The sequence below is a fragment of the Netta rufina genome (genome assembly GCF_964035555.1).
Source record: "Netta rufina genome assembly, chromosome: 3".
NCBI classification, from domain to species: Eukaryota; Metazoa; Chordata; class Aves; order Anseriformes; family Anatidae; genus Netta; species Netta rufina.
The window spans coordinates 17,814,001-17,840,568 of record NC_140125.1 but is presented as its reverse complement, the minus strand read 5'-3'; the positions used below and the strand labels follow the sequence as shown (position 1 = coordinate 17,840,568).

The following is a 26,568-nucleotide window of genomic DNA, read 5'->3' as shown; positions in this document are numbered from 1 at the left end:
CTACTGGCGCTCCGGTTGACTTTTTTTTGTAGGGCGCCGTGTCTTGTACGGCTTCTCTAGTGCTGACAGAAGCAGCAGTGCTTGTGAGGCCTTGCTGGGGCCTGGGGCCGAGCTGCCATTTTTGCAGTTGGAGGCGTAAGCAGAGAAATAGTTCATCCGGTAAAGCTCTGCTCGGCTCTTACAGCAGCCAAGCTTGCTCATCAACAGAAAGAAGTCCCTTTGAAATGCTTTGGTGAAAATTGCGTACAGAAACGGGTTTGCGCAGGAGTTGACCGGGTAAAATAAAACCAACAAGATCTTGGAGTTTGTCACTGTGATGAGAGGCACCTTAAAGGCAGCGGAGATGGCAAAGAAGGAAATAGGGGCCATGCAGGTGAAATCCGTGAAGATGAGTATGGCCATCCTCTTGGCAACTTTGGTATCTTTATTGGCAGCTACCAGCTCTGGGTTCTGGACAGCTATGTATATCTTGATGTAACAGGCACAAATGACAATGAAGGCTACAACATTGAGCACCAAGATGAGCAGTATGTAGGCTTGGGAAAGACCCGTTTCAATATCCATGGGCAAACAAATGCTGACCTTCATGTAGCTGCTGACCCCCAGCAGCGGCAGCACCGCGATCAGGATGGAGAATACCCAGCCACCGAGCATGATTGGCACGGCGTGCCGCAGCCGCAGCTTGCGGTCCAGCTGCATAGCATAGGTGATTGTGTGCCACCTCTCGATGGTGATCACCGTCAGCGTGTACACGGACAGCTCGCTTGCAAAGACGGTGAAGAAGCCGGCAGTGCTGCAGCCGCTGCCCGTTTGCCAGTCTATGGCGTGGTTGTAGTACTGGCCGCTCGTCTGGGCATCGACCGAAGCAATGAGCAGCAGGTAGAGTCCCATGCAAAAGTCAGCAAAGGAGAGGTTGCACATGAGGAAGCGGGGAACTGTGAGCTTGTAATGGCTGGTTATGAGGACGAGGAGCACAGTGAAATTGCCAGCGATGGCGAGGATGTTTATGAACCAGATCAGCACCCTGAGGAAGCTGTATCCCAGGATGTCTTCACAGGGATTGAATGCGTCTGGTTCTGGGGTGCATGTCAGTATCTTAGGCTGACAAAAGTCATACTCGAACTCGAAGCCGGTCATTTCACTATCATCAAACATGTCTGAGTAGCTGTAAGGAAAAGTTTCTTCATCTGCTGCAAGCGCGTACATGTTCTTTTCTGCTGACCACAGCGATGTGTTGTAAGAGTCATCTCTGTAGCTATTAAAATAACAACCCCCCCAAACAGAAATGAACTATTTGTTGCACGTTGCTTGCACTCTTTTATAAAAATACAACAAATTAGTTGTTTTAAAACACTTCCTAGACTTTTTTCTACAGGATGTTTACATACAATGAAGCCCTGTAAGGATGACTTTTGTTTAGGTACAAACTTAGAGAGCCACAGAAGTCACGGTTACATCCATTCGAATGCTTTCTCATACAATTTACCAATCTGTAAGTATTTTATCTTCATTGCCCTGCAATTGAGCCATCTTTCTCGTGATGCCAGTAGAGTGCAGTTCAAATGATAGAAGCACTGGTATTGATGGACTATAGGCTTGATGCATATAGCTTTGTCAGGTAGTTAAAAACAAACAAACAAACAAAAAACAACAAACTAAAATACCTAAGGATATGAGTTCTGCTCATTTGCCTCAGGAAATGTACGTATTCAACAAAGTCCTGAGGCTATGTACGGCTTGGGAATTGCTGAGGAATTTGATCACAGTATTATAAAGTGAGGATTAGCAGCTGTGCATGGTTAACAAGATAGAGTGGTATGTCAATAGCTAGAAATATATGAAGTCTAGGCTGGAAAAATGCCTAACTATAAATATCTTCAGGTGTTTAAAATAGTTCTCTAATCGCTGGGTCATCAATAGTGTGGGGATAAGCCTATGAAAGAAAGTACGTTTTAAAAGTAAGCACTGTTCCTTCTGATGCCTATCTAGAACAGTTGTTGATTTCGCTACTACCCAGTCATCCCAACCATGAGTGTTCGGTGGGCAAATGCTCAGTCTGCAATGTGAGACCTGGAAATCATCTCTATGGAGAACAACTCTGTAAAATTTATAGGTTTGGGACAGCTTAGATTCAAGATTAAACTTCTGAATCTCCTGAAGCCTGTAAGTTAAACTATATTTCTGGAGCAGGGTCTTAACTGACAAGTGAAGCTGGGCTACTTTTCAAATATTCATTTTTGGTAAATAGGTTTCCAATCTTGTTATAGTACGTCTTCTTTCCTTAGATGAAAAACTGCTTTTACTTGCCTGGTTTAAACTGGAAGAGTGGGAAATATGTTTGACTTTACTTACCAATTAAAATTAATTGTGATTCTCTGGGAGGCCACGTAAATGTGCTGCAGCTGTGGCTTTACAAAGGACTGAATAAAACCCAACAGCAAGTGTAGGAAGACTCAATAATCAGCAAACGAGATACTGTCTAAGGAAACCTCTATCTGCAAGGATCAATCACATTTCAGCTGTACTGGATGTGTTGGCATTTTGTTTTTCAAGACTTTGTAGTGATCTGATCCCACGTTAGGGCTAAAGAGAAGTCCCAAGGTCTCCCATTTAGCAGGAGAGGGATGGATAGTTCCATAGTCCTTAAACTTGTCCATGAATTAACTATTTTTAGTGCTTGTGACACCCAACACAGCCAACACAACAGTTTTGATGTTTGCCTTTCTCCCTGTCCCATTGGATGCTGGTCATACAGAACTATGATGATGTGGAAAGACACATGTAGAAGACAGTAATAAATTGCATGGGCTTAACCAAACTTCTAACTCAGGGACTCTGTACCATGAAAATCTATGGCCCAAATGATGATGTACAATCTTGTAATTATTCTATAGGTAGGCAAGAAGTATTAACACTGGCAGCTCTTCTTCTGATCAAACAGAACCCTACAATTATCTCTGGGCCTCAAAAGTCTCCAAGTAGGCCCTTAACTTTGTTAAATATTTAATCAGTGTTTCAAGAGCCTTTCAGGAATTTGGAAGAGAAGCTGGGGTGAGTAAAGCCCATGAAATTATGTGTTGTTTTATTTTTTTACCCTTTTGAACATCACAATCACAAATTTTGGTTTAGTGGTAGTAGAATTACTACTGTGCAACTTGTAAGGGTGACTGAACTGGAAAGAAAAAAACATGCTGTTCTAGAAAAAGCACATGAATAGCAGGAGGGGAGGGTCCGAATTTGCTACTTCCAGCTTCTGTATGCAGAGCGGTACTTACAATATCTCCCTAGTTGGTTTCCTCATTGTGCTTTCACACTGTTTGGAGAAGTTGTCAAAAATGGAAAGCAAGGAATTTTGTCTGAAACAAGAATGGAAAAGAAAGTTTGAGTTACAGTCTGGATTTTGGCCAAATTTTCATCTTCCTTGCAATGGATCTTCATAGACATGTAAGGTAAACTGGAATTGGGCTCACACTGTGGAGACATTCATGCAGACCTCTGAAAGCAGGGAGGGGAAGGTCTAAAATGTTGTGACAGTGGGCAATACCTCATGGGGGATATAGGGATGGTCTTTCAGCTTGTTTATTGTTTATGATTTACTCATTGTAGTGAAATAACACGAGCTGTAAGTAAAATAAATGTTTTGCCTTATGATATACTGTATGGGACGCTTTCTCCACCAGTACGAACAGTAGCAGTTAGGCTGCTTCTGGAGAAGTGTATCTATTAACAAATACCGGGAGGCTTACCTGGAAAAGAACAAATTAAAAGGCCACATACTTGGAAAAATCTCTGGTTTTGAGGCTTTTAAAGTTATGGGCCAGATACTCTACTGTGTAGCCTTAAGAGAATCAGGCATGTGGAAACTTACAGAAAGTGTTACGTATGACAAAAGAAATAAGGCTTTAAGATACTAGTCTTAGTCCGAATGTGATGCTTAGAAGTTGCTTTTCTTGTAATTTTTTGAAGATGTGTCATAGCCAGTTGAGTTTTCCCCCATTCAGCCCAGAGATCTCAAGAATATTTGGTGTGAGAATTTCATTTGCCTAACGTTTGTGATTTAAGCGGACCTGTTTGCGAGGTCAGATATACTTAAGACCTTGTCACCACGTCTCTCTGCTAACACGGTGCAGTCCACAGGTGGTAAAGAATGGGATATGAAGGAATGGGCAGGGGTAGTAAAAATATATGAGACAGGGTGACTGCACATAGAATTCAGGGCAGGGTAGGGGGTTAGAAGGAGACAGAAACAGGCTGCATTGCATGGTCATAAGAATATGTAACCACAAGAAGATATATGTAACCCTGGTTAAACTGGAAGGTCTCAGTCTCTGTAGTCTCCTGCTGTCATCAGTAAATGCCAAGGAAAACAGAGATGTGCCTCTCGTTCCTTTATAGCTGCAGACCACATGGAAAATAATAGCCTGCTGCTTGTATGAGTTTTTCCAGAGGTCAGGGCTGTGCAGATATGTAACACATCAGCAGTCACCTGAACACTTTTGATGCCAGGTAGGAGCACAGTCTAGTTCCCTGACTTGCAGGTTTGATTTTTCAAAGTTGACTTAAGAAAACAGTCACTGAATATAAGAAAGTGACTTCCTAGAGCACCTCTATTTTTACAGAGCATGATGATATGTTACAAGGCCAAGCATCTGAAAATTAATAAACATGAGAAACGCAGTTATCTTTGCAACTTTACTTTGGTCTCGTTTCGCATATGTGCAATGGTAATTTTAAAGTCAGAATGAATAAAACATTTCTTTTTGTCCCAGAGTTGCCTCTGCATACAACACGCTGAGAGACTTGCACTGGGACTGAATCAGCATTTGGTAGCGATGGAAACACTTGACTATAGGATCTTTGCCTTATTCTTGTAGAAGCAGAAATCACTTATTGAAATGACAAGAAAGCATAACATTACCCCTAATTTTACCCTGAAGATTTGGATTCTATTCCTATCCTTGCAACGCAGCCCTGATCTGACCACATGCAGGTCACACTAATCAGACACCTCACGACTTGCTGCTTGGTACACACCTTTACTGCAGACTTCATGTGAGGTAGGTGAGAAGTGTGGAATGCTCATAGCTCATAACTAAACTAATTTGGAGTTGCTTTGGCTGACTACAGCCAGCTGAGAGTTGATTTCTTTGGAGCAAAAATGCTGAAAATTTAACTCCAGTTGTCTCAAATTGACTGTGCCAAATTAGTGGATGGGAAATGCTCTCTGTGCCACAGTTTCCAGCTGTGAAGTAGGGAGAACAATGCTGTCTACTGTCATCTGAAAGGGCTGGTACTAAGCTGCGTGTAACTTCTTTCTGCAGGCTTGTGTCAGGTCCTTATTTCAGTGAGAAAGTGAAAGCCTGTCTTTTCTACAAGATCATTACAGTACCTGCATTAAATAAACTGCTTAGCTAAAGGCTGCATTTTTTTTTTTTTTTTTTTTTTAAAGTTGAAGTGCTCTTGATGGTAGTGTATCTTCCAACTGGCTTTTTTTTAACTGAGATATCAAGAAAAATACAAGCTTTCAGCAGACTTAGAATAATGTCCCTGCTGGCAGATCATGGATGAGACATATTTCTCCAATAACAGGAGCAGAAATAGCTCTCCTGGATTTAGGGGTATGTTTGGAGTGAGGCCTTGCTACATTCCAGAGCTTCCTTGCCACTGGAGCAAGGATAATCCAACCCCGCCAGCTAAACAAAGCAGGACTGCCATCTTGGAGTTTCTGAAGTCCTGCAGAACAGTATGCTATTTGGACTTACTTCTCTGTCCTCAAGTTTCGAAAAGCACAGCAGTGGCTGGGATACGTTAGAACAGCTTCCAGAAGACTGCTGAACTTATCCAGAGTTGGCAGCCTCTTCAATGAATATGATGATGTTGCATTTAGGATCTGAATGGCCTCGAGCCCGTAACTAGGCAGGGACTCCAATGCTGTTGAAGAAATATCCCTACAAAACAGAGAGCACTCTTGTTTCTTTTCATACAGATAAAAGCAGCGCCGAAGTGTGAAGAGAAGATAGCAGTGACTCAGTTTTTTTCATGAAGGCCTACATCTACAAAGCCACCCAATGTCCATCTCAGAGATGTAGGGTGTGATACTGCAACCCAGCAGTCCCAGCCAGGCAAGGGGCTGGCTTTATCCTGGTGGAAATCAAAACCTACCATGTTGGGCCTTGTTCTAGATATTTTAATTACATGGTTAATAACTGAAACAAACAAAAGAGTCTCCCATTCTTGCAAATACAAACTTCAGTAGTTTGGCTTAGAGTAACTTCAGAGGGGCTGCTTGCTTGCATGAGGAAAGGCCAGTTATATGACCGAATATTGTCAGAGTTAGGCCATTAAACAGGGAAAAAAAAATCTACAATTGTGAGAGTGATGCTAGTAATGCTCTGCACTGCAAAGCACCAATGAAAGGAATGCAATGGCATATGTGGCACAGAGAGCTATTTACAGAGCCACCCGTTGGGTTTTATTGCATGTTGCTTCAGCCACTGCAGCCCTCAAGTATGTACCTGACTAACAAAGCTTGAGAAGGATAATATGTTTTATTCTGCATTGGCTTATACCATGTGATCAACTCATTCACTTTTATAACCAAATTCTAAAATAATATGTTGTAAAAACATACGCATCCTGCCAAAATACAAGTTACTTAGTCATGTCAGGATAGACACAGAGAGAAAGTATCAGTAGGATCTGACACAAATATAACTAAAGCCACACAAATCTCTATGGGGCAGAGGCCAAGGCTAAAGCTGTCTGATAAGTGTTTGTTGTGGTGCTGCCTGAGTCTTCTGCCCTGCAATTTCATGGCATCTTATCGATATGTTTCCATTTTACACACAGAGGGTATCTGATCAAGCATGTAGTCCGCTTAGCAAAGTGCAGTTAATGGGGGATGTCTACACAACTAGATAAAGGAGGGGTTTGATGCTTACAGGACATCTGGCCCCGTGGCCCCTCGCAGGGCATCATTGTGTATCCGCTTGAGGTTTCTGTTGTCCTTCAGAATTCTGTGGAATGAAACATCGAGTCTTTACATCTGCATTTTGAAATAACTTCTCTTTCCATTACTTCTTCTCATCCATTTGCTCTCAATCTTTCCTTCTGTCACAGTGGTGATTGTGCAACGCCTGGTCTGAGAGCATTCATATTTCTCTAACTTTTCCTCCACTGATACCATCAGACTGTTAGCATCTACACCTAATTCTGATCATTTCCAATTTCTTCTGACTTAAACCAGGAACAGCCATTCTGGTTCCTTCACTGCAGTAGCAGTGTACAAAAATACAACAAAAATTTTGCCAAAACCATGAGGCTAGTCCCGGGGTGTGTGCAATTGATTTTAAAACTGCTGACATTTCCAGGTGTAAGATGAAGTTTCCTGAATCTGGTCTACAGGTTCAAGCTTTCCACTGCTGCTGCTAAATTTAGGAATTTATTAAATTTTACTTAAAAAAGAAGAGCATTTCTCATAAAAACTGCAGCTTTCTAAGGGATAGCAAAACAGCAAATGCCGCAGGATTGACAACTAGGTCTCAGTGACACTGATGCCGCAGGATTGACAATTAGGTCTCAGTGACACTGATATATTGACTTTTCTAATGGGTATCATGAAATTTAAGATGGGCAGTTAAGATGAATGAAGAGCTTGTGACTGCATTTGAGCTATTTTCTAATAATGTACTAATCTACTACTATCTACAATAGTAAGGTCTAGCTGAACTTCTAAGGTTCAGCTAGGCAAAGTGTTAGACAATCTTGTCTAGGCCCTGCTTTTACTATGAAAGGTTGGACAAGATGATCTCCGAGGTCCCTTCCAACTTGGGTTCTTGTACAATTCTGTGGCTCTTTTAATTACCAAGGAGGGGAAGCATACTCACAGTTGATTCAGCTTGGTCCCATTGAAGGCATGACTGTGGATATCCTCAAATCCATTTTTATACAGTTTGCTGAAGATTAAGAAAAATGTATAAGGAAAAATATTTGGGAAAAGACGAGATTATGTTATTGTACTACGGATTTCAAAACTTAACACTGTATTCATTTTAAGGATTAGAGGGTCTGGCTTATAAAGAATATAGCTAACTATGGGATGACTGCCATTAGCTCTGAAATTAGCATAAAATTGAAGCTTAAATGCTTTCCTGTTTACGTCTTTAAGAGCAAGGAGCTTGGTGCCCACCTTGAAGTGAGGCCCAGAATCCAGACAGCATTCCAGGTGAACCCTTGGCACCAAGACAACAACCTACAGGCAGAAGACCTGGATTTTGTGGTTTAAGTAGGTAAAGCTGCAAAGCTGCAAGAGTCAGAGAAGTGTCAGATAGAAAGCTCGTGTAAATCCCAGAAGGTATTGCTGGATTGTGGATCCCCTATGGGCAGACCAATCTCCCAGCAGCCCAAGTGAGAGCTTTGCAGTGAAGCAGGGGTGAGTGATGCATCATCCAGCAGTCAGCGAGTTACTCAAAGTAGTGCTGCCAGACCTGAACAGTGCTGTGGAAACCTCACCATTCCCTGCACTGCACAGGGATGCTTGCTGCCAGCCCTGAGTTTTTGATTCCCACTCTGGAGCCAGGTACCAAATGGCTGGACCCTGCTGTACCTAAGACCTGGCTACTTTCCTTCATTAGGAGATCTAATCTGTGGGTCTGTTTTCACAGAGAAAAAGCCATTTCTGATATTAAGTATTTTTCACTATCCTTTGTATATAATAATTTGTATTTTTTTTTCTTTAATATCAAGTCCTAATACAAAATGCGGTGCTGTTTATAGAGGATCCTTTATCTCTACAAAAGTTTTCTTGTTCTTTTTCCACTTGTTGCTGGGAGAGCAGAAACTAGGGGTATGAACCTACTCCCAAGAATAGCTGGCTACATTTGATGTGAGGAGTCTGTCTTGACATGGTGCTGAAATTAGTGATTTCCTTAAAAAACACAACCGTGTTGTAGTATTGATTCCCTGTCCTCATGAAACACTAACAGTTGGAAAGCCTACATTAGCTATTTGTAATGCGAAGTATTACTGCAGGCTAAATTTACACACTCACAGTTAACTTGTGCTTCACTAGGCCATGCTGCAACAATTGGAATTATTTCAGCTAATTGTAGTTAATTACAAGGGGTGGAGGTAAAGTGTAGCTCTACAATTAGAAAGCTGCTGATAAGGTAATTCTTTTCTTCTATCACAAAAGAGTAAGAAAAAAATGACTGTTAGCTCTTTCCTGGCTGTGAGTTAGACACTCTTCCATTTAATACAGTTCAGACTTGCAGTAAAAAAAAAAAAGAAGCATCTTTCTCCATCTCTAGCACGTTTGTTTTCTTGTACCATTAACAGAATCATCATTTTGCTGGAGTTATTTTGTGAACTTGCTAACAGGAAAACAGCCCATAAGATAAAATGATGCCCTCAACTGAGCCATTGCTCATCTTTAACATCAGGTAGTAGTTGTCTTTGGTCACATTTAGGCTTAGTTCTTCTAACATTTTCTGAAGGTACTGGTCAATACATCACGTTTGTGTTTAAATTACTGTTGTGCTGGCACATCAGCCTGATGAAGGGCTTAAGCCAGCCAGCTGCAGTACTTGCTCATACAAGCTCCAGCTCATTTCCAGCAACAAACATCCATGGAGAATTGTGCAGGTGTTTTGGCACACACACTTGTGTCAAGACAAGGCTCCACATTTGGGTGTATGCTGCGTTTTTAACATCACTCTGGTCGGTCTGCAAAGGTTGGTGTTATTTGCTTCCAGACTGGTCTTTGTGCTAAAAGATGAAGGAGGCAGCCTGCTGCTGCCCTCTATTGCTCTGCTGGTCCTTCCTCAGCCCTGAATTTCAGCCACATCCTGCTGAGAAGTACAGTTTGTGATTTGGGCTATTTCTGCCTTTCTTCATGGAAGTTTTTGTGAGGATAGAGGTGCTGCAAAATCCCTACAAGGCTCCTGCTGTGCTGGCAGATGATTTTCTCCTTGGTTTTCGGTGGCTTTTTGCCTTCCTTGTATGGAGCATCTCAACATTAAACTCACCTTTCTTGCAGGACAACTGTAGCAATGAATCCAGTTTGCTAAAAGGAAAGTCTTGGTGTGAAGACAATACAGACATATGGGGCTTAATTTCAAGATTCTTATAAAGTGGAGTTACTCTCCTCAAACAGCTGTATTATCCTCACAGAAGGAACTGGATCTAACATTGTTTTACTCACAGTGTCAGTGATTCATTGTTCATCCCCTGGAAAGCATTTTGTGGTATGGTTGTCATACGCAAGTTATCACAGAGCTCCCTTTGGGAGGAAAAAAAGTTATTTGTCAGTGATACAAGAACAAGATGGAAAGACTCACAGCTGGGCTAGGGTGGGTCTTCACTTACAAGATAAAATGAGCTTCTGATGAGAAGATCTGTGTCAGATCTGGAAATTCTCTTATTCCAGTGTTACAAATGCTCCTGGAGAAAAGCATGATTTACAGGGGAGAAGGTTACCAGGCTAGAATGCAAGGACAAGCCAATGCTGCAGGTATGAGCTTAACAATGCATTAAAATATGAGTGGCAAATATCGTAATTTTTAATTAGGCTCCAACTGTGTTTGTAAGATCTGTAAAAACTGTGTGTAGCATGCTCAGGCAGTATTCTGGAGAAGCAGCATATGTCCTCTTGACTCCTTAAGTGCAAGGAAGAGATTTTAGTTATCCCTTTTGTGTGGTATCTTGTCTAAATGAAAACTTTAGAAATAAACACTTAGCAGAACTAATTGGCAGACTTTACTGTTTTGTCCATTACTGCTCTACCTTGGGTTAATTTATCTTCTTGCTTATTAAAAGACCTCACTATTAGTTAAGTGCACATTAAAGCTGTTGTGTATGATGCATGAACTTGTAGTGTATCATAACGCATGAAAAACTTATTTTTTTTCCTTAAAGTCTTTTCTGTGATCTGTCCATTCCTTCATGGAAAAAAGAACGCAAACAGAAAAGTAACAGAATGCTTTCTTACAAGTATTTTAGCCTTGGAAGGTTTCTGAATGCTCCGTCCTCAATGTGCAGCAGATTTTTTGTGTTCAGAATTAATCTGTAATGAGGGAAATATATGTCAGTGTTGTATTGTTACACACCTGGAGGGACTTGAATTTCACTAGCAATTGGCCTTGTCAGAATCTGACATGTGCAGACTTTGACAGAAGACTCTCATGCTGCAAACAGACTTTCTAGAAATATGCTACAAGTGCGTTTTGAAGCAGTATTGATAACAAAATCAGGTTATAACTGTTAGGTAACCAAAAAAAGATGTCTCCTTCAGGATTCAAACATTGTCTTGTTAGTCTCCTGTAGCTCTTTAAAGGTCTAACTTAACTTTCTTGTTTTGGCAGACAGGTAAATGACAAGCTATCCATACCTGGTAGGTGAATACATTAGGTCAGATCTTTAATTTCTTACCTATACCCACCATTGATTCCAATGGAAATTAGACACAGTAAGAGGTGGACAAACCTGTGTCTGTTGCTCATGTGAGCAAGCAATTTGCTTCAATGGAATTCACATATAAGAAAAAAAAATAATTGTCCTCACTCAGTTGCACCATTTTTAAGCCACTCACTGATCATGCTGTGGGAAAAACACTGTAATGAGATATTGAATCAAATGTATAGTTTCCAATAGTTTCACTAAATATTTAGTGAAACAATATTAGTTAAATTAGTTAATATTAGTTTCACTAAATATTTTGGAGCATATTCCTAGCCCTTGCTTTAACTCACACGCTCTCTCAGATGGCTCTGCTAGGCACATCAAGCTTAAAATCAGTACATGTTCTGTTTGAGTAATATTTCTGAGCTCAAAAGAAGAGCTGCATACTAAGCAGACATATTTAAATACTGTAGGGCTTTGAAAACTGCATCTTCAAAAAGAAAATGTTTTTCTCTTCTGTTGTTATCTTGAATGATTTCTCCACTTAGAAAGCTTGACACTGCTGGTAGAAGTAGACACAGCGCTCCCATCCTGTCATTGCATTCACTGAAAGCAACAGGACTTCACATACACGGATCAATTTGCACGATCTAGATCTCCAAGGCTAGACCTTACAGACTGTTCATTATTTTATATGGTACTTTGGAGAGAAACATTTGTCATCATAGACCTCATCCAACACCAGCTGAAGTAACATAGGAAGATTTGGTCCAGGGATACTTTTCTGTAGACTGTTTACTCCTTGATGATAATAAACCACAACATGGCTGCCTTTTTTTTTTTTTAGAGACTTACATTTCAGACAGAGCAGGAAGGCTGTCAAATGCGCTTGCTTCTATTCTCTCTAGGGAGTCGCTCTGAGAGATTTCGCTGTAATGAAAAAGGCAGACACAAAGCAATACATTAACAGAAGAGATACCAGAAATCAAGTTTCCACTTTATATTTGCTTCTTTTATATATGGTTTCCCCCCACCCCATGCCCCAATTCTTGTTTTGCAGCAGTGGCCATGCCTCACCTCCAAAATCCTAGGCAGTAGGGACTGAGAGAGAGAGGCATTATTCTGTCTTGGCAAAAGGTTATGCCAACCATTTGGAATAAGAACATACAGGGCAGCCAATCTTCATTTTCTCAGCAAATTGTAGGTAAGGTAGTGACTGAGGGCTGAACTAATACAAACAAAGTAGTCAGCCCAAGCCTCTAAGCCTTTTGCTCCTACCATTGGTTCCACTTAGTGAATTTATTTGCGTAGACAAAGATGTAGATAACGTTCACAGACCCTCATAGACTGCTGTTAAATCAGGATCATGGTCATCTAATTCACAGATGTAGAGACACACAAATACATGAATATGCATTCAGTGAACTTTACAAATAATTTTTGGATTTAAGTATCATTTTCATTACATACATAGAAATTGAATGCAAGTAGCTTTTTTCCATCATTACACAGATCAACATGACTGTTTTTGTAGGCATTATACAATTTTGACATAACTACATGTGTGGAGCAGGGGCATTGTTAAGAACAACCGATGTTGGATACAGGGAAAATAAATCCACTTCTTTGATGCTTACTAAATCCTGCTAGATTAAGATTCATCTATATTATATATAAATAAATATAAATTATTGTGTATATATACTATATAGAATATATTGTATGTGTAATATCATAGAAAAATTAAGGTTGGAAAAGACCTCCAAGATCATCTGGTCCAACCAACCCCCTACCACCAATGTCACCCACTAAACCATGTCCCTAAGCACCACATCCAACCAACCTTTCCTTGAACACCCCCAGGGACGGTGACTCCATCACTTCCCTGGGCAACCTGTCCCAATGCCTGACCGCTCTTCTAAGAAGGAATGTGTCCTAATTGTTATAACTGTTGAAGAGTAGTGCTCTTTGTCCAATTCTTTGTTTTAATTGTTGAAGAGTAGGGGCATGATGTTTCCATTTTTCCACTCAGCACGGAATGGCCTGACTGCCAGAACTTTTCAGCTATGATGGAGAGAGGCTTGGCAATTCCATCAACCAGTTCCCTCAGGACCCTAGGATTCATGTCATCAGGTCCCGCAGACGTGTACCTGTTTAGATTCATCAGGTGGTCTCGAATGTGCTCTTCACTTACAGTGGGTGCTACTTGGATCCCCCAGCCTCCATCTATGGGTTCAGGTAAATGAAAAACTTGGGAAGCCCTTCTAGCAGTGCAGACAGAGGCAAAGAAGTTGCTGAGTATCTCAGCCTTCTCCATGTCTATTGTTCCCAATTACTCAGATATAGATACTCATTCTTAATAAGAAATTATCCACCTATAATCGCGTACCCACTACTATTTTCACCCCTCGGTCTATTTTAACAAATGTTAAAGGTGCATGGTGGCCCTTGGGGACTCCTCCTGTCACCCCAACGCAGCAGCCCGAAGGGAGCTGGGTCCTATCTTGTGCTCTTCCTCGAGGCTCTGTGCAGAAGGGCTGCCACCTCTCACACAAGGGCTGGTGGATGGGAAAGAAGCAATCGCACAACCCCCGAGAATCAGCAAGAGTTCTTTATTGCCGGGTGTTTGGTGGCTCCAAGCTAATGCTTGGGATGGAGCCTGAGTGACGATGAGTAGGGAGCTCGCCGCGCCCTGCTGAGAAGCTGTTGGTGTTCTCTGATGGCACAGAGCAAAGACGTGCTGGGGTAGTCCCAGGTCTGATGTGGCCGAGGTGGATCCACTTCCATGGGCTCCTCCACCTCTTCTTGTGGACCCGGCTCCATGGTGTTAGGCAGGAGGACAAGCCAGTCCTTGCCTGGGACTGCCCACACGGGGTGCCTTCCAGCAGGAATATTTACAGGCCAGGGTGCTGAACCAGGGGGTCGCCCAGCCAGTGAAGCTGTCTGAGGAAGCACTGAGAAGGATGGCAGCTAATGAGAGGAAGATGTGTCATGGGCAGAAGGACAGCACCTCCAGCACAAAGGACACCAGTGCCTGGGGGATGTCTGGTGCCTGGCCCACAGACACATATCAGCGATATCATTGGCACAACAGTGATGTGGGGAACAGGCTGGCCCCTCAAACATTCAGCAGCAGGGGGCCTGGGCCTAACCAGTAGTGCAGTGGTGGCGTGGAGCATGAGGCAGATAGCCGTGGGGAGCAGAGGCATGCCTATCGGCCAGAACGCAGTGTGGGACCCAGCCATGGCCGTAAAACAGATGGCAGCATTGAATCCATGCCTATAAATGAACTGGAGAATGGCATGGGACCTAAACGTGGAACTGGGCGACCCCCTGGTTCAGCACCCTGGCCTGTAAATATTCCTGATGGAAGGCACCCCGTGTGGGCAGTCCCAGGCAAGGACTGGCTTGTCCTCCTGCCTAACACCATGGAGCCCATGGAGGTGAGTCCACAAGAAGAGCCTTGCTTCTTCTCTAGCCTTCTTTCTGCCGCCTACGCCGGCTCTCAGAGGACCGAGTAGCTGAGCAAGTGGTGGGCCAGCTGCAGGGGGGCTATTTTGTAGGGCCCAGGGCAAAGGCAGTGGCCACTGTAACCTCAGCAAGCCTCTGTGATGTCCAACATGAGTGGCCCAAAGGCAGCTGTGCTGGGAGCAGCCTGGAAGATGCGCTCATGTGGACGAAGGAGGAGGGTTGGGGGTGAGCAGAGGGCCCCTTTTCTGGGGCTGGCTCCCCCAGGCCAATTAGCTTGCCAGAGAGAATGGCTGCCCCATGCAATCCTGCCTCAACCCATTTTCCTTCAGATATCCAAGGGTTAGAATCTCTTCTTAACAAAAGAAATTACATGTACTGGATTATTTCATGTGTTGTTTACAGATGTTGTGAATTTTCCTTTGGATCTATTAATATTCTCAACTTCAACTATGTAAGCATCTGCAAATTTCATCACAAAGCTGTTTTCCTTGCCTTTGTGTTAGGAAGCTACTCAAATTCAGCTCTAATGCTGTTCTTTCCAGTACTATATTCTGTATATATGTTCTATATATTAATTATATATCAAATATACAACTATCATATATTATATAATTATATATTAAGTATTTAATTAATATATTCTATATATAATATATATATTAATCTGCATATGTAGGAGAAAGGTCTTCAAAACATTTTTTCCTGACAGAACTGACTGGTATGGCACACAAACTAAACCTAACATTATACTCTGTCAACAACAACAAAAAATATTTTCTAAACAACTGAAACATGTCTATAAAATTAGATTCATTATTATGACAGACCTGAAAGCTATCTTACTTGAATTGTAATTATAAGAAAACAATTCCTACTGATGTTGCTATAAAAACCCTTAGACCATTTTTTTTTTCCATTTTTAGTAGCAAAGGGGAATTCATAAAGAAATCATATATTAAGTATGTATATATTTCTTACAGAAATATTAATGACTTTTTTCCATAATCAGAATTCAGTAAGATTGATATTTTTGATAGTGCAATGGTTATTCATGAATGAAGATGGATGTAAAACAAGAGGCCTGGTGAGCACTTGATCCTAAGAGACTCAGGGGCTTAGCTCATGCACTGGGAGGGATCAGTACTTGCAGTACTTAAAATGAAAAAAAAAATCAGGTTCAGGTTCTGAATCGTGAAACCCCAGATCCCATGCTCCTTCCTCGAGATCCTTCCTACTTGCCACTGGGTTCCCATTTACATATGTCTGAGAGAGTTATAGCAGTGATAATAATTTATCATCTGATTTGCAGTTGGTGATGAGTTGCCAAATAGATGATTTAGAGATTTTTAATTTAAAAATATGCATTTTTCAAAGTAACGCTAAATCTCAATAAAATTATGAAGTGTTCTATAGTTTTACATCAGACAAATACATTGATTTCTATGCTGTTAATTTGGAGAGATGTATTAAAAGGACACAAAGAAATCAATTAAACGCTCTTATGGAAAGAAAAATGTCAACGAACAAAACATTCTCTATGAAGAATGGGTTATGCATACAGCTTGGGAAAATTTAGCGTCAAATCATAAAGGTAGGAGAACCTTTTTAGATTTAAGTTGATCTGCCATCTAAAAATGGTAAGGTCTCATTAATCGTTCAGATGTAAGTGAATGCAAGAATGCAATGCCATTAGATTGTACTGTAATACATGTACTTCATTGTAGTTGAATAGATAGGGACATCATTTAGGTTTTTTTCTACTTTCTAGAGCTACAGAAACACAGGAATTTATAATTTGGCCAAAATTGTTTAACCAATGAGCACTAAAAGCTAAACCAGACCAACTGAATCTATTTAGGTGTTTGCACTACCCTCATCCTTCTAGTCTGCCTTCAGGAATGCACCATTAAAGGGTTTCCTATTTTCTCTGTTTCCTGGATAATAGATTATGTAAATCTAACCTATATTTTAATAGCTGATAAAATATGTGCTTTTTATAGGTGAAGATAATTCTAAAAAGCACACCTAGAATAGGAAGCACCATTACCTGTGCTGCTACTTTTAGATTCTGGGGGAGTTCATTCCCCTGTTCTGTATTGCACTGGTGTGGCATCAGCTGTCCTTCAGTGAACACCCCATGCAGATAAAAAAAAAAAAAAAGTAATGGAGACCCAAAGCTGCCATCTTTTGGTTGCAATAATGACAGAAATAAGGGTGAGACTAGTCTGCCAAGCCTTCTGGTTGGAGTCCTTGATATAAAACAGATACAAAGCCAAGGGAGGGGAAGCATTATGTGCAAAGTTACAGTGCTTGTAAACTGTATCTTCTAAGAAGAGGATCAGTCCTACGGATTCCCTGCCTCGCTTACCTCACAGTGCATAACAGCAAAAAAAACCCTTATTTGAGTATTTCATAAATGTATAATCACAGAATACCATAGCTATCATTGCAGCACTAACATTTTATGACAGAGATCTCCTCTACAAAGTGCCTATCATCAGTTATCAAACTGAATCCAGTTCTCTCTGACATGATTAATGTTTCATTATGTTAAGCAACTGTTAAAGCATACCTTTTCAAATAACCTTTTACATACTGCTGATAAGAAATTATTGGCCTATAAAAATAGCTTATTCTTCCTCTGATTTTTTTTTTTTCACCAAAAGTGGTTTTTAGCAACACATTTTTACATTATTGTAAAAAGACATTATTTGTGATGGAGGTTTATGACAGAACTTCTAGCAAGACATTAAGGAAAAGTCTACGGAAAATGTTGTGAACTTACATGATGAAGGCATCTCTAAGTCCTTCAAATGCATGTGATGGGATTACTTTTACAGGAAGATGAGTAAACGATCTGAAAAAAAAAAGAAAAGAGGGAGGAAAGGATTGTAAGGCATGGGGTTTCATTGTTTACAGATTGTACACTGCGTAGAGAAACAGTAAAGCTTCAAGTCACTTTATTTTGCCTACAGTTCTTTGTACCTCTACGGCTTGATCCCTTTACCACTGATTTCAGTTAAACAAATTTGAGGGCTATTGTGTCAGTTCCTTAAGAGCATAAAATTGAGATTTGGCTTGGTCAAATTATGATAATAATCATAAACTTTTAGAAAAAAAATATAACCTTATGAAAATGGGCTTCTATATTCACAGTCAAATGAAGCTAGAGGCCATCTGGAGCTATTTCCTCAGAAAAATGTGGCTTTAATGTAAAGCTTCCTCTATGAAACAATGTCTGTTTGCATTCTTTGGACCATGCTTTTCTCTCCATAATACTGCTGTAATGTTGTGGTGTGGCATCATGAATTCATCAGAAAGCCTCTGGCTATATGCAAGTGCTTGAAAAAGTCCAAATTGGGCCTGATGTATTTTATGTATTTATTTTAAATTGCAGCACTGTGATTTGCTGATTGAAAGCAAGTGTGCACTTTCCTTTTTACATTTTTTAATTACTCTCACTGAGATGTTAATGACACTGTGGGAGGTAGATCTTTTTTTTTTACCATTCTACTCCACATCTGAATTGTAGTCCTTTTAGCAGCCAATTTGTACAGCCATGACCACACTCTCCCTGATAATAGCCATAGCAAAATATTTAACATATTTCAAGACATTATCTCTGTGCAAAAAGATATTTGCTCTCTTTTGTTTTTTAATTACAGATATCTAGTCAGAGACATTTGTTTCCCATCCTTAAAAACACCCTGTCAAGGTTTTTTGACCGAACTGTTTCTGTTCTTCTAAAAAAATTTTTTTTTTCCTAATTTTGTTATAATCCTTTATATGAAGACAATTTAAAATGTTTAAGAACTTAAAGTTCACTATAATGCCAGGCTGTCACACATATTTATGTTTTGGGATTACCAATCTAGATGTACTCCGGAGACTGGCACCAATTCCTTGCCACAGTCCAATATGATCTTTGGCAAATCATTTAGTTTCCTTACACCTTGATTCCCTGTCAGTAAACTGGGAATAACAACACTTCCCTACCATATAAGCAATGCTGTAAGAATATGTTTGTTTTTGACACCACTGGGATTGGGCCATACTGGTCTCTATAGACATATGCTGGCAGGTTGTGTTGTGTGTGTGCAGGAGCTGTGCTTAAATCAGAAGTGAAGCTAAGTTGTATGTCTTGAGAAATGTATTTGTCCCTTGGGGGACAGAAGTATGCAGAGAATCCTGCAGCAGGGATCGATAGGCAGAGCCAACAGGAAAACACCTTTGGGAAGAAGTAAAAAGTAGAAGCTGAGAAATTGCTCATCTGTAGCCTTGGCAGCAAGAACCTCTTTATAGCTGTACCATCGACTAGAGCTGCTTGGAAAACAAAACATACCTTTTTGTGAGTGTCTACACACACACACACACACACAAAAGCAAAAACCCCTACAGTGCCCGTACCCCTGCCTGCAGAAAATCTTTGGCACCAGTGTTCCTCGCTTAGCTACCTCGGCTCTGGAATTCAATTTAAGTGGGATAAACCAGCACTTTAGCTGTAACTTTAACTGTAGTTAAATTGCATGGCAACACCTAATCCATTCTGTATTTCAACATAAATATATATATTTTTTAAATCCTTGTGAATTCACCTTGACAGCTGAAACCGTGAACTCAACTGCATTGACATTACCTCATCCCATTGACAGTCTCACAAAACAGCAAAGGAACAAAGGAAGAAGGCAATTCATAATCAAACATCTCTTAATCCTCAAAGTACTGCTGTAGCACACAGAGACAGTTCCACATCAGTAAAGGTATCCTAAATTTACCAAAAAGGTGTAAAATGTTTTCACTCTCTTCTTGTCTGCTTTACCTTTGTAGCTTGCATCTCAAACCCTGCCTGTGTTAAAGGGAAATAGATGATGTCTCTTTCTAAACTCTATAAACATTTTGAAGATCTGCTAGCCGCTGACCAAAATCCAGACTGTGTACATATATAAGCATTTAGGTTAATACAGTTTTGGCTGTTTGGTGCAGGTTTAATTCTTTCTGAAACCCAGAATAAAGCAAAGCCTTATCTCCTATGCTGAAGCCTCTGCTATTGAACATGACTGATGTTTTTGATAGCACACAGTGCAACCCAAGCAGGTACTGGCAGGAATTAAATATCGATTTCTTTCTGATAGCACTCAGATTGTGATACTCAGATGTGACCAGTTATTTGTCTCTCAGAGCTGGGAAGCTTTTGACAAAAAGAAAGAACAAAGTGGGTTTTACAAAGCTTTTATATATCTAACATTCTCATGCTACTAGCCGACTTCCATAGCCTTTGAAAGGAGGGCTGCATCCATTTTTAATACAAGTTATGAACACCAGTTTGAAAGAGTGTTGTTAAAGGATGAACTTTTATACTTTTAAGAAAAACTGGTATGTTTCTTTCATATTTGATACACAATAATTCATGGATACTCACTCCTTGCATTCAATGGCTGACAATACTGCAACTTCAGATAATCAACAGGCATTTCATCCTTGGGACTTGCATCCAGTCAATGTGTACAGAAGGGAGTGGGGAGACAGCCAACCATTTAGGCTTTGAGCAGTGCCTAGCATGTCTGTAAATCCATCTGGGTTTTCTAGGCAGTAAGGTTTGAAATTGCCAGGCTAAATACATGTAAGACTGTCAAATGACACTGAGAGTGACAGGAATTGTGCATAGATTGACCAAATCCTTTTCTTGCTTGGTACCTAAAATACCATCCAGCATTTGTTTCCTGTGTTGTTGTTCTGAAATCATAAATTTAGAGTGGATTTTTCATAAGGATGGTTACCTTCCTGTTAATAGGAATACCAGGGCCAGTAGGGACGATGAGAGGCATATAAAGAGCAAACTGCCTGTTTCCCCTGCTGTAAACATGTAGAGGTACCACCTAAGAGCTCTTTGGAAAATTCTTATGGAGTGGTCTGTTCCAAAGATACCCTGGCATAAACCCACTGTCATACTTTTTTATTAATTCTGGGACGTAATTAAATCAACTTGACTCTGCAATTTTTATCTGCTAAAAGATAAACTTTTATTCCAGCACTACCACACAGACTCAAGCTCCAAGAGGAGCTTTGGGAGGTCTAGGTGCCCAAACACCACATGACCACCAGACAGACAAGAATCCAGCTGAAGAGGACTCAAAGCCCAACTCACTCACACTGCTGATGAAAATCCCTGCATTACAGACACTGGCCTTTGGAAAAGAGTGCTTAGTTGCACATAAAAATAAATAAATAAATACATAAAGAGCACAGGCTTTCTTTGCAATAGGTATGAATATTACTGCAGCTGGGTTGGCAGATATATGGTTGCATCACTGTTTTGTAGGATTACCCAGAACTGTAATGCCACAAAGGTAGATTCTTGCTAAGAGTGGCAAACATTTTATTCTGTGGTGTCCTTGAACTTAGAAGAATTGAGTATTGATTGACTGAAAATAAGACTGAAAGCCCACCATTTTTCCCAGGATTTTTATCAGCTTCTGGGGGCAATGTAAAGCATTGACATTGATTTTTAAAGCCTTGTAGATTGGGCACTATCTACCTGAAATGGGAACTATGAGCTGGATGTACCACACAAACAGTCAGAGTGCTTTTAGCCAGGTGCTAGTAGGTGACACATTATCTCCTACCGAAGACATTTTATTCCTGAAACTGAATTCCACTGTCGATCCTTAAAAAGCCAGGTATGCCCACACTGAAGACATGGTAGAACTGTCTACTTATTCAGCTTTTGCCCTACAGCTTTGGATTGAGTGCCTGATACTAACCATTTGCCACTTGCTCTGATGCAGGAACCCTGCATGCTGGGGGAACACAGGCACAGCAAGGTGAGCTTCACTATGAAATGAGGTTTCCAAAGGGGCAGAAAGGTTTTAGGTATCCAATGTCTATTAATATACAGCCAGAGTTGGGTGCCTGGCCATTTAGACTCTCTTAAATAAGCAAAAGGATGTAGATGCACCATGAAGCTTCAAATGAAGAAAGCATATGTTTTGTTTCAGTGGTGTATTAAAGGTTATTTTTCTGCTGAGACTAAGCAGACACATAGTTGCTATAGCCAACACAGCATACAGAGGTGTCAGGATAATGGAGTTTCTCTAGTGTTTGCCTAGTGCCCAAATTAAAAACATGATCTTGAGAAAAATGTGATCAATTCAGAAACATATAAACAAATAATTCTGCAACCTTTTGGCACTATCGTTGGAAGATTTAAAAAATCTTCCAGTGATAATATGACTTGGCAGGTCTGGTAAATATAACCTGTTGAAATTTTCCTACAAGATATGTGCTTGAACTGTAAAAAAATAATATCAAAAGTACGTTTGAAAGCACGGATTGTGACAGCATCAGGGCTTGAATTACTCGGGTATAGCTGGCATTACGTACTGGCGTTTATTTTCTTGACTATTCTTGGAAAAAGATGATCTTTAAGGTCCCTCCCAACCCAAACCATTCTTGCTTCTATGATATACCATGACTCCTCTGGTGCACCACAAATATGACTACAAGGGGATAAAAGTAAATTCCTCTTGCTTTGTCTCTCATATACAGAGCTGGGCAGGGGGGAGAAGAGAGCTAAAGACATACTGGTACAGTATGGAAAGCCAGAGTTAGGAAAATGATAAAGCTGGGAAAGATGTGCCACAAGAAAGCAAGAGAAGGAAAAACGACACCCAAGTGGGTAAGAAAATACTAGTATGAAAATCAAAGTAAGAGAATAGGTGAAAGGAGAGTAAAAGAGGTGGAATAGTAACTAAAAAAAAAAAAGAGCCAGAATACATGTACACATGTATGGTTAGAGACTGCATTTATTATTACAGTTTTGTAATTGTAAATAATAAACTATATACTATTAAAAAAAATATATCAAAGGAATGGAAATTCAGTAGTGTATTTCCAGGTTCAGTATAAATCAGGTTGGATGTGGCCTGAAGTGGGATGTGGAAGCAGAAGCCACAGCAGCTGGAGAACAGCAGCTGGATAAAATACTTAATGGTGCTCACTGTGTGCTGGCTGCTGCTGGTGCAGTGTAGTCTTTCAGGAGAGCTGTTGGCCACACTTAAGTGAGGTGACCATTTGCTCCCCATTTCTCCTGTTATATTTGTGATGTCACATCCATCCTACTGACAGTGGGTGGCATGGGAGTGACTTTTGCTTGGTGTCCCACCCCTGGCATAGGCAGCAGGAGGGATCTCACAGAGTTGTCTCTCTAGCTGGGGTCCCATTAACTTACTAAGCAGTGAGTGTTTGCTCTGTGGGGGTGTTAAACTGTGGGGTGGGGATTATAACTCAGAGGGGAGAGGTGCCCTATGGCAGCGTGTCCCACTTGACATTCATGCACTTCTGGAGCAGATGCAGCAGGAGGACATGCAGCCGATGGCTGGGATCAGGCCCTTTTTGCCATACCCCTCTGGACATAAAGGGCATTTCCAGGAACTAAACATGTCTGCAAATGCAGACTGAAAGAGAGGGATTTTTTTTTTTTCCTTTTTAATGTCTGAGTATAATATTTCACAGGAGTACTGAGCAGAATTGTGGTTGAACTCTTATCTGACTGTACAGTTGGCTTCTGCAGCCAGCCTAATAGTTGTGCTCTGCAAACAACTGCAAAGTTGTTATAGTAAAGGTTAAAGGGAAAAATCCTTCCATTATCTTTGTCTATCATCTACCCTGTTGATCTGAGTGAAATATAACTGGAAGTGGCCATAGGCCACTGTTTTAACCTGGATCATTGAGGTGGAGATGTGGTTTCTTCTTGGAGTGACAGATAGAAAAAAAAGAAAAAGAATAAATAAAAAAAAAAAAAAGAGAGAGAGAGAGAGAAATCACACACATTTAGAGCTTTTGATAACCTTTCTGGGCTGTGATGTGACTACAGACAGATGTGCAGCTTACTAATGAACGCACTAAAGCCCTGCAAAAACTGGCCTTCCCATCTGCTTCTGCTGCAGCAGGGATCCTGGATGTGACTGATCCCTTGCCCACTCTGTGTGTGCTACAAATGCCATGAAAGCAGTGTACTTGTTGCAAGAGGTATGGAGAATTTCTCCAGCACCCATGAGCTTTGCTTCCTCTGACACCAGAGTAATGCAGAGAAATGGGTAGGAAAAAAACTCAGGACAGAGATGTTTCTCAAAACTGACTTTGCAGGAACGATTTACATGTCTCTAAACTAACAGAAATTAGTATTTCTTGCACATATCAGTTCTCAAGCTAGGGAGAAAGGAAAGAGAAGATCAGGGACAGCATCATCTCTGGGGAATTTCAAGAGCATATGAAATTTACAAACAAATCAGATGAAAATGTAAAACAATGGCTTTGTTTCCAAAAGGGGCACAATAAGAAAAATCCAACCAAGGGATCCTCGAAACAGCAACTATCTTATCTGTTGTTCCTCTAATCCCATATTTTGACGCCATGATTGTTTAGATAAGTGCCGCAATTGGGCTTGTAAACTGTACAACAATGCTTAAATACTTACAAATATCACGTATTTGGTCTGCTCTGCTAGATTTTGAGCTCGGAGCATGGTGTTGGAGCGGGGTCAGGGGATCCCCGTGACTCCCTTTTGTTACAATTCTGCCCTAATTCCCAGGGGTGCATTAGGCAGAAAGACGCTATGAACCTCTTCACAGAGAGCCCAAGAGCTGTCAGAGCTCCTGGCAGCTTTTTGACTGCTAGGGCTGAGAACAGATGTCCGTGAATCAGACCTCAGAAAGTTGCAACACGTGCTGACAGTGAGTTGGATCGCAGAAGCGAGCACCACTAGGGTTTTGCTGCTGAACCACTGAGGCCTTTGAATTGCACAAGCTTTGAGAGAAGAGGCAGTGAGAAGACAAGCAGATTTGTGAAAACAAACAAAGAAACAAACAAAAAAAGAAACAAAGAAGACAGAACTGAAGGAAGGTTTAAGAGCAGATTTCATCCTTTTTTAATCCAGTTTCCTGAAAGTTATTCCGGCTGGTTTCAGAACACGCAAGCCAGCTTTTGTCATAGGAGGAGGCTAAACCCAGCAAGTTCCCACAACTGCACCACCACTGCACCTTTTGCAGGCTGCCAAAAGACCCGCACCGCCCCGGACACGGACCCCGGCTCCCCTCCAGCCTCCAAACCCCGCGGGTTAGCCCCATCCCGAGGCCAGGCGGTGCGGGGCGAGCCCCCCTGCGCGCACCCCGCGGTACTTACGCGCGGGCGGGCGCGGGGCGCGCCCCGGGCGGCGGCGGGGGGCAGCGCAGGGCGGCCTGGCTGCAGGCGCAGCGGTGCGGGCAGCGGCCCCCCGCCGCTCCGGGCATCATCATCATCATCATCAGCAGCAGCAGGGGCAGCAGCGGGGGCAGCATGCCGGCCGCACCGTGCCCGCTCCGCGCCTCGCTCTGCCCGCAACCCGCGGCCGCCGGACCCCCCCGAGCCTCCCGTCCCCGCCCCGGGGCGGGCTCGCAGCCCCGGGGGCGAGAGGCGTGAGGGGGATGCTTCGGGATGCGGGGGGCCGATGAGAGCTCGTTTCAGGTTGGAGTCCGTAGCGGGGTCTTCCCGGACAGCTCCCGCTCGGCTGCAGTGCCCGGGATCCCCGTTTGTCCGGGTGTGAGCTGCTCTGAAAGTTGGTGTCCAAAACCACGGCGCTGTCCCCTTAGCCGGGTGAACGCTTAGGGTGCGGATACAGCAGCCTCCTGGTGGGTGGCAGTGACTGGGGTACCAGCATCTCTGGATATGCTCTTATGACCCAATGCACACACTGATAAAGGTTTGTAATTTGCCTGCCGAGTGATCAAAGAGAGTATTTCAGAGTGCGTGACTTGGTGCTTTGTGATCACTTTGAGTGAGTGGATGAAGTAATTGTGCCCAGGACTAGCTATCTCCCCAAAGGTCCATTCATTTTGTAATAATAATTATTTTCACATAATTATCACTATTGCTATTGTTATTTTTTTAATGCTGCTATAGTTTATAGAAGCTATAGTCAGAAATCAGGACCCTATTGATGGCAAGTGTTGGAGAAACACTCACAAAACATGACAATTGTTTCCCAGAGAAGCATTTGCAAACCAAGTGTAAGGTTATGGTAACATCATCAAAAACTACCTTATCTAGAGGTTCCTTGAAGGAAAGGTCAGAGAATAAAGGAGGGGTTAACCAGCATGATATGGGTTTTGCCTGAGACAACTCTTTGAATTGTTGCTTTGTAATCACAGCATCAGATAACAAAGACTTTTAGAGGTTCAGGCATTTAGGCTCAAAATGTGAGACAGCAAGTGGGGCATGTGAGACGTGCGAGATCCTGGGTATCCCTGTATTCTCAGTGGGGACTGGGAGCAGGATATGGTTAGCAAGCACTGGGCAACTCCCCTGGACTTGCCCCAACAGCATCCCCTGTGTTCACCTGGGCTGGGAAATAGAACAAAATTTTAGGTGGTGGGGTAGGGTGACAAAGCCCAGCTCTGCTGTTCAGCTTGAGAGTGCCACCATCCACTCAACCTTTTCTTCTTCAGAGTCACCTACTCCATTTTAGTTGATAATGATACCAGCTTTATGCTGACCTTATGATGGTTCTGAAGTGCACTCCAACACTTCACTCTGCTGTGCTTGGAATACTCTTTTACTCCATCACTACAGCAGAGTTATTCTGGTAGGTGGTCTACCTAATTCCAGCTAGCATGTGCCTTTGTGTCTGTCCTACTCCCCCCACCTCCATGTCACCTTTGACAACCA

The 26,568-nt window shown here is 41.8% G+C and overlaps 1 protein-coding gene across 1 annotated transcript; it reads right to left on the bottom strand.

The window, feature by feature from the left end:
• On the bottom strand, positions 1–25,202 carry LOC311208163 (lutropin-choriogonadotropic hormone receptor; the record flags this gene model as incomplete). Its single annotated transcript, XM_084284664.1, has 11 exons — positions 1–1,255; positions 3,276–3,356; positions 5,763–5,948; positions 6,942–7,016; positions 7,887–7,955; positions 10,202–10,279; positions 10,366–10,440; positions 10,988–11,062; positions 12,253–12,327; positions 17,654–17,725; positions 25,048–25,202. The coding sequence occupies 11 exons, from the start codon at positions 25,200–25,202 to the stop codon at positions 1–3; spliced, it is 2,196 nt and encodes a 731-aa protein (XP_084140790.1).
• Positions 25,203–26,568: the final 1,366 nt, after the last annotated feature.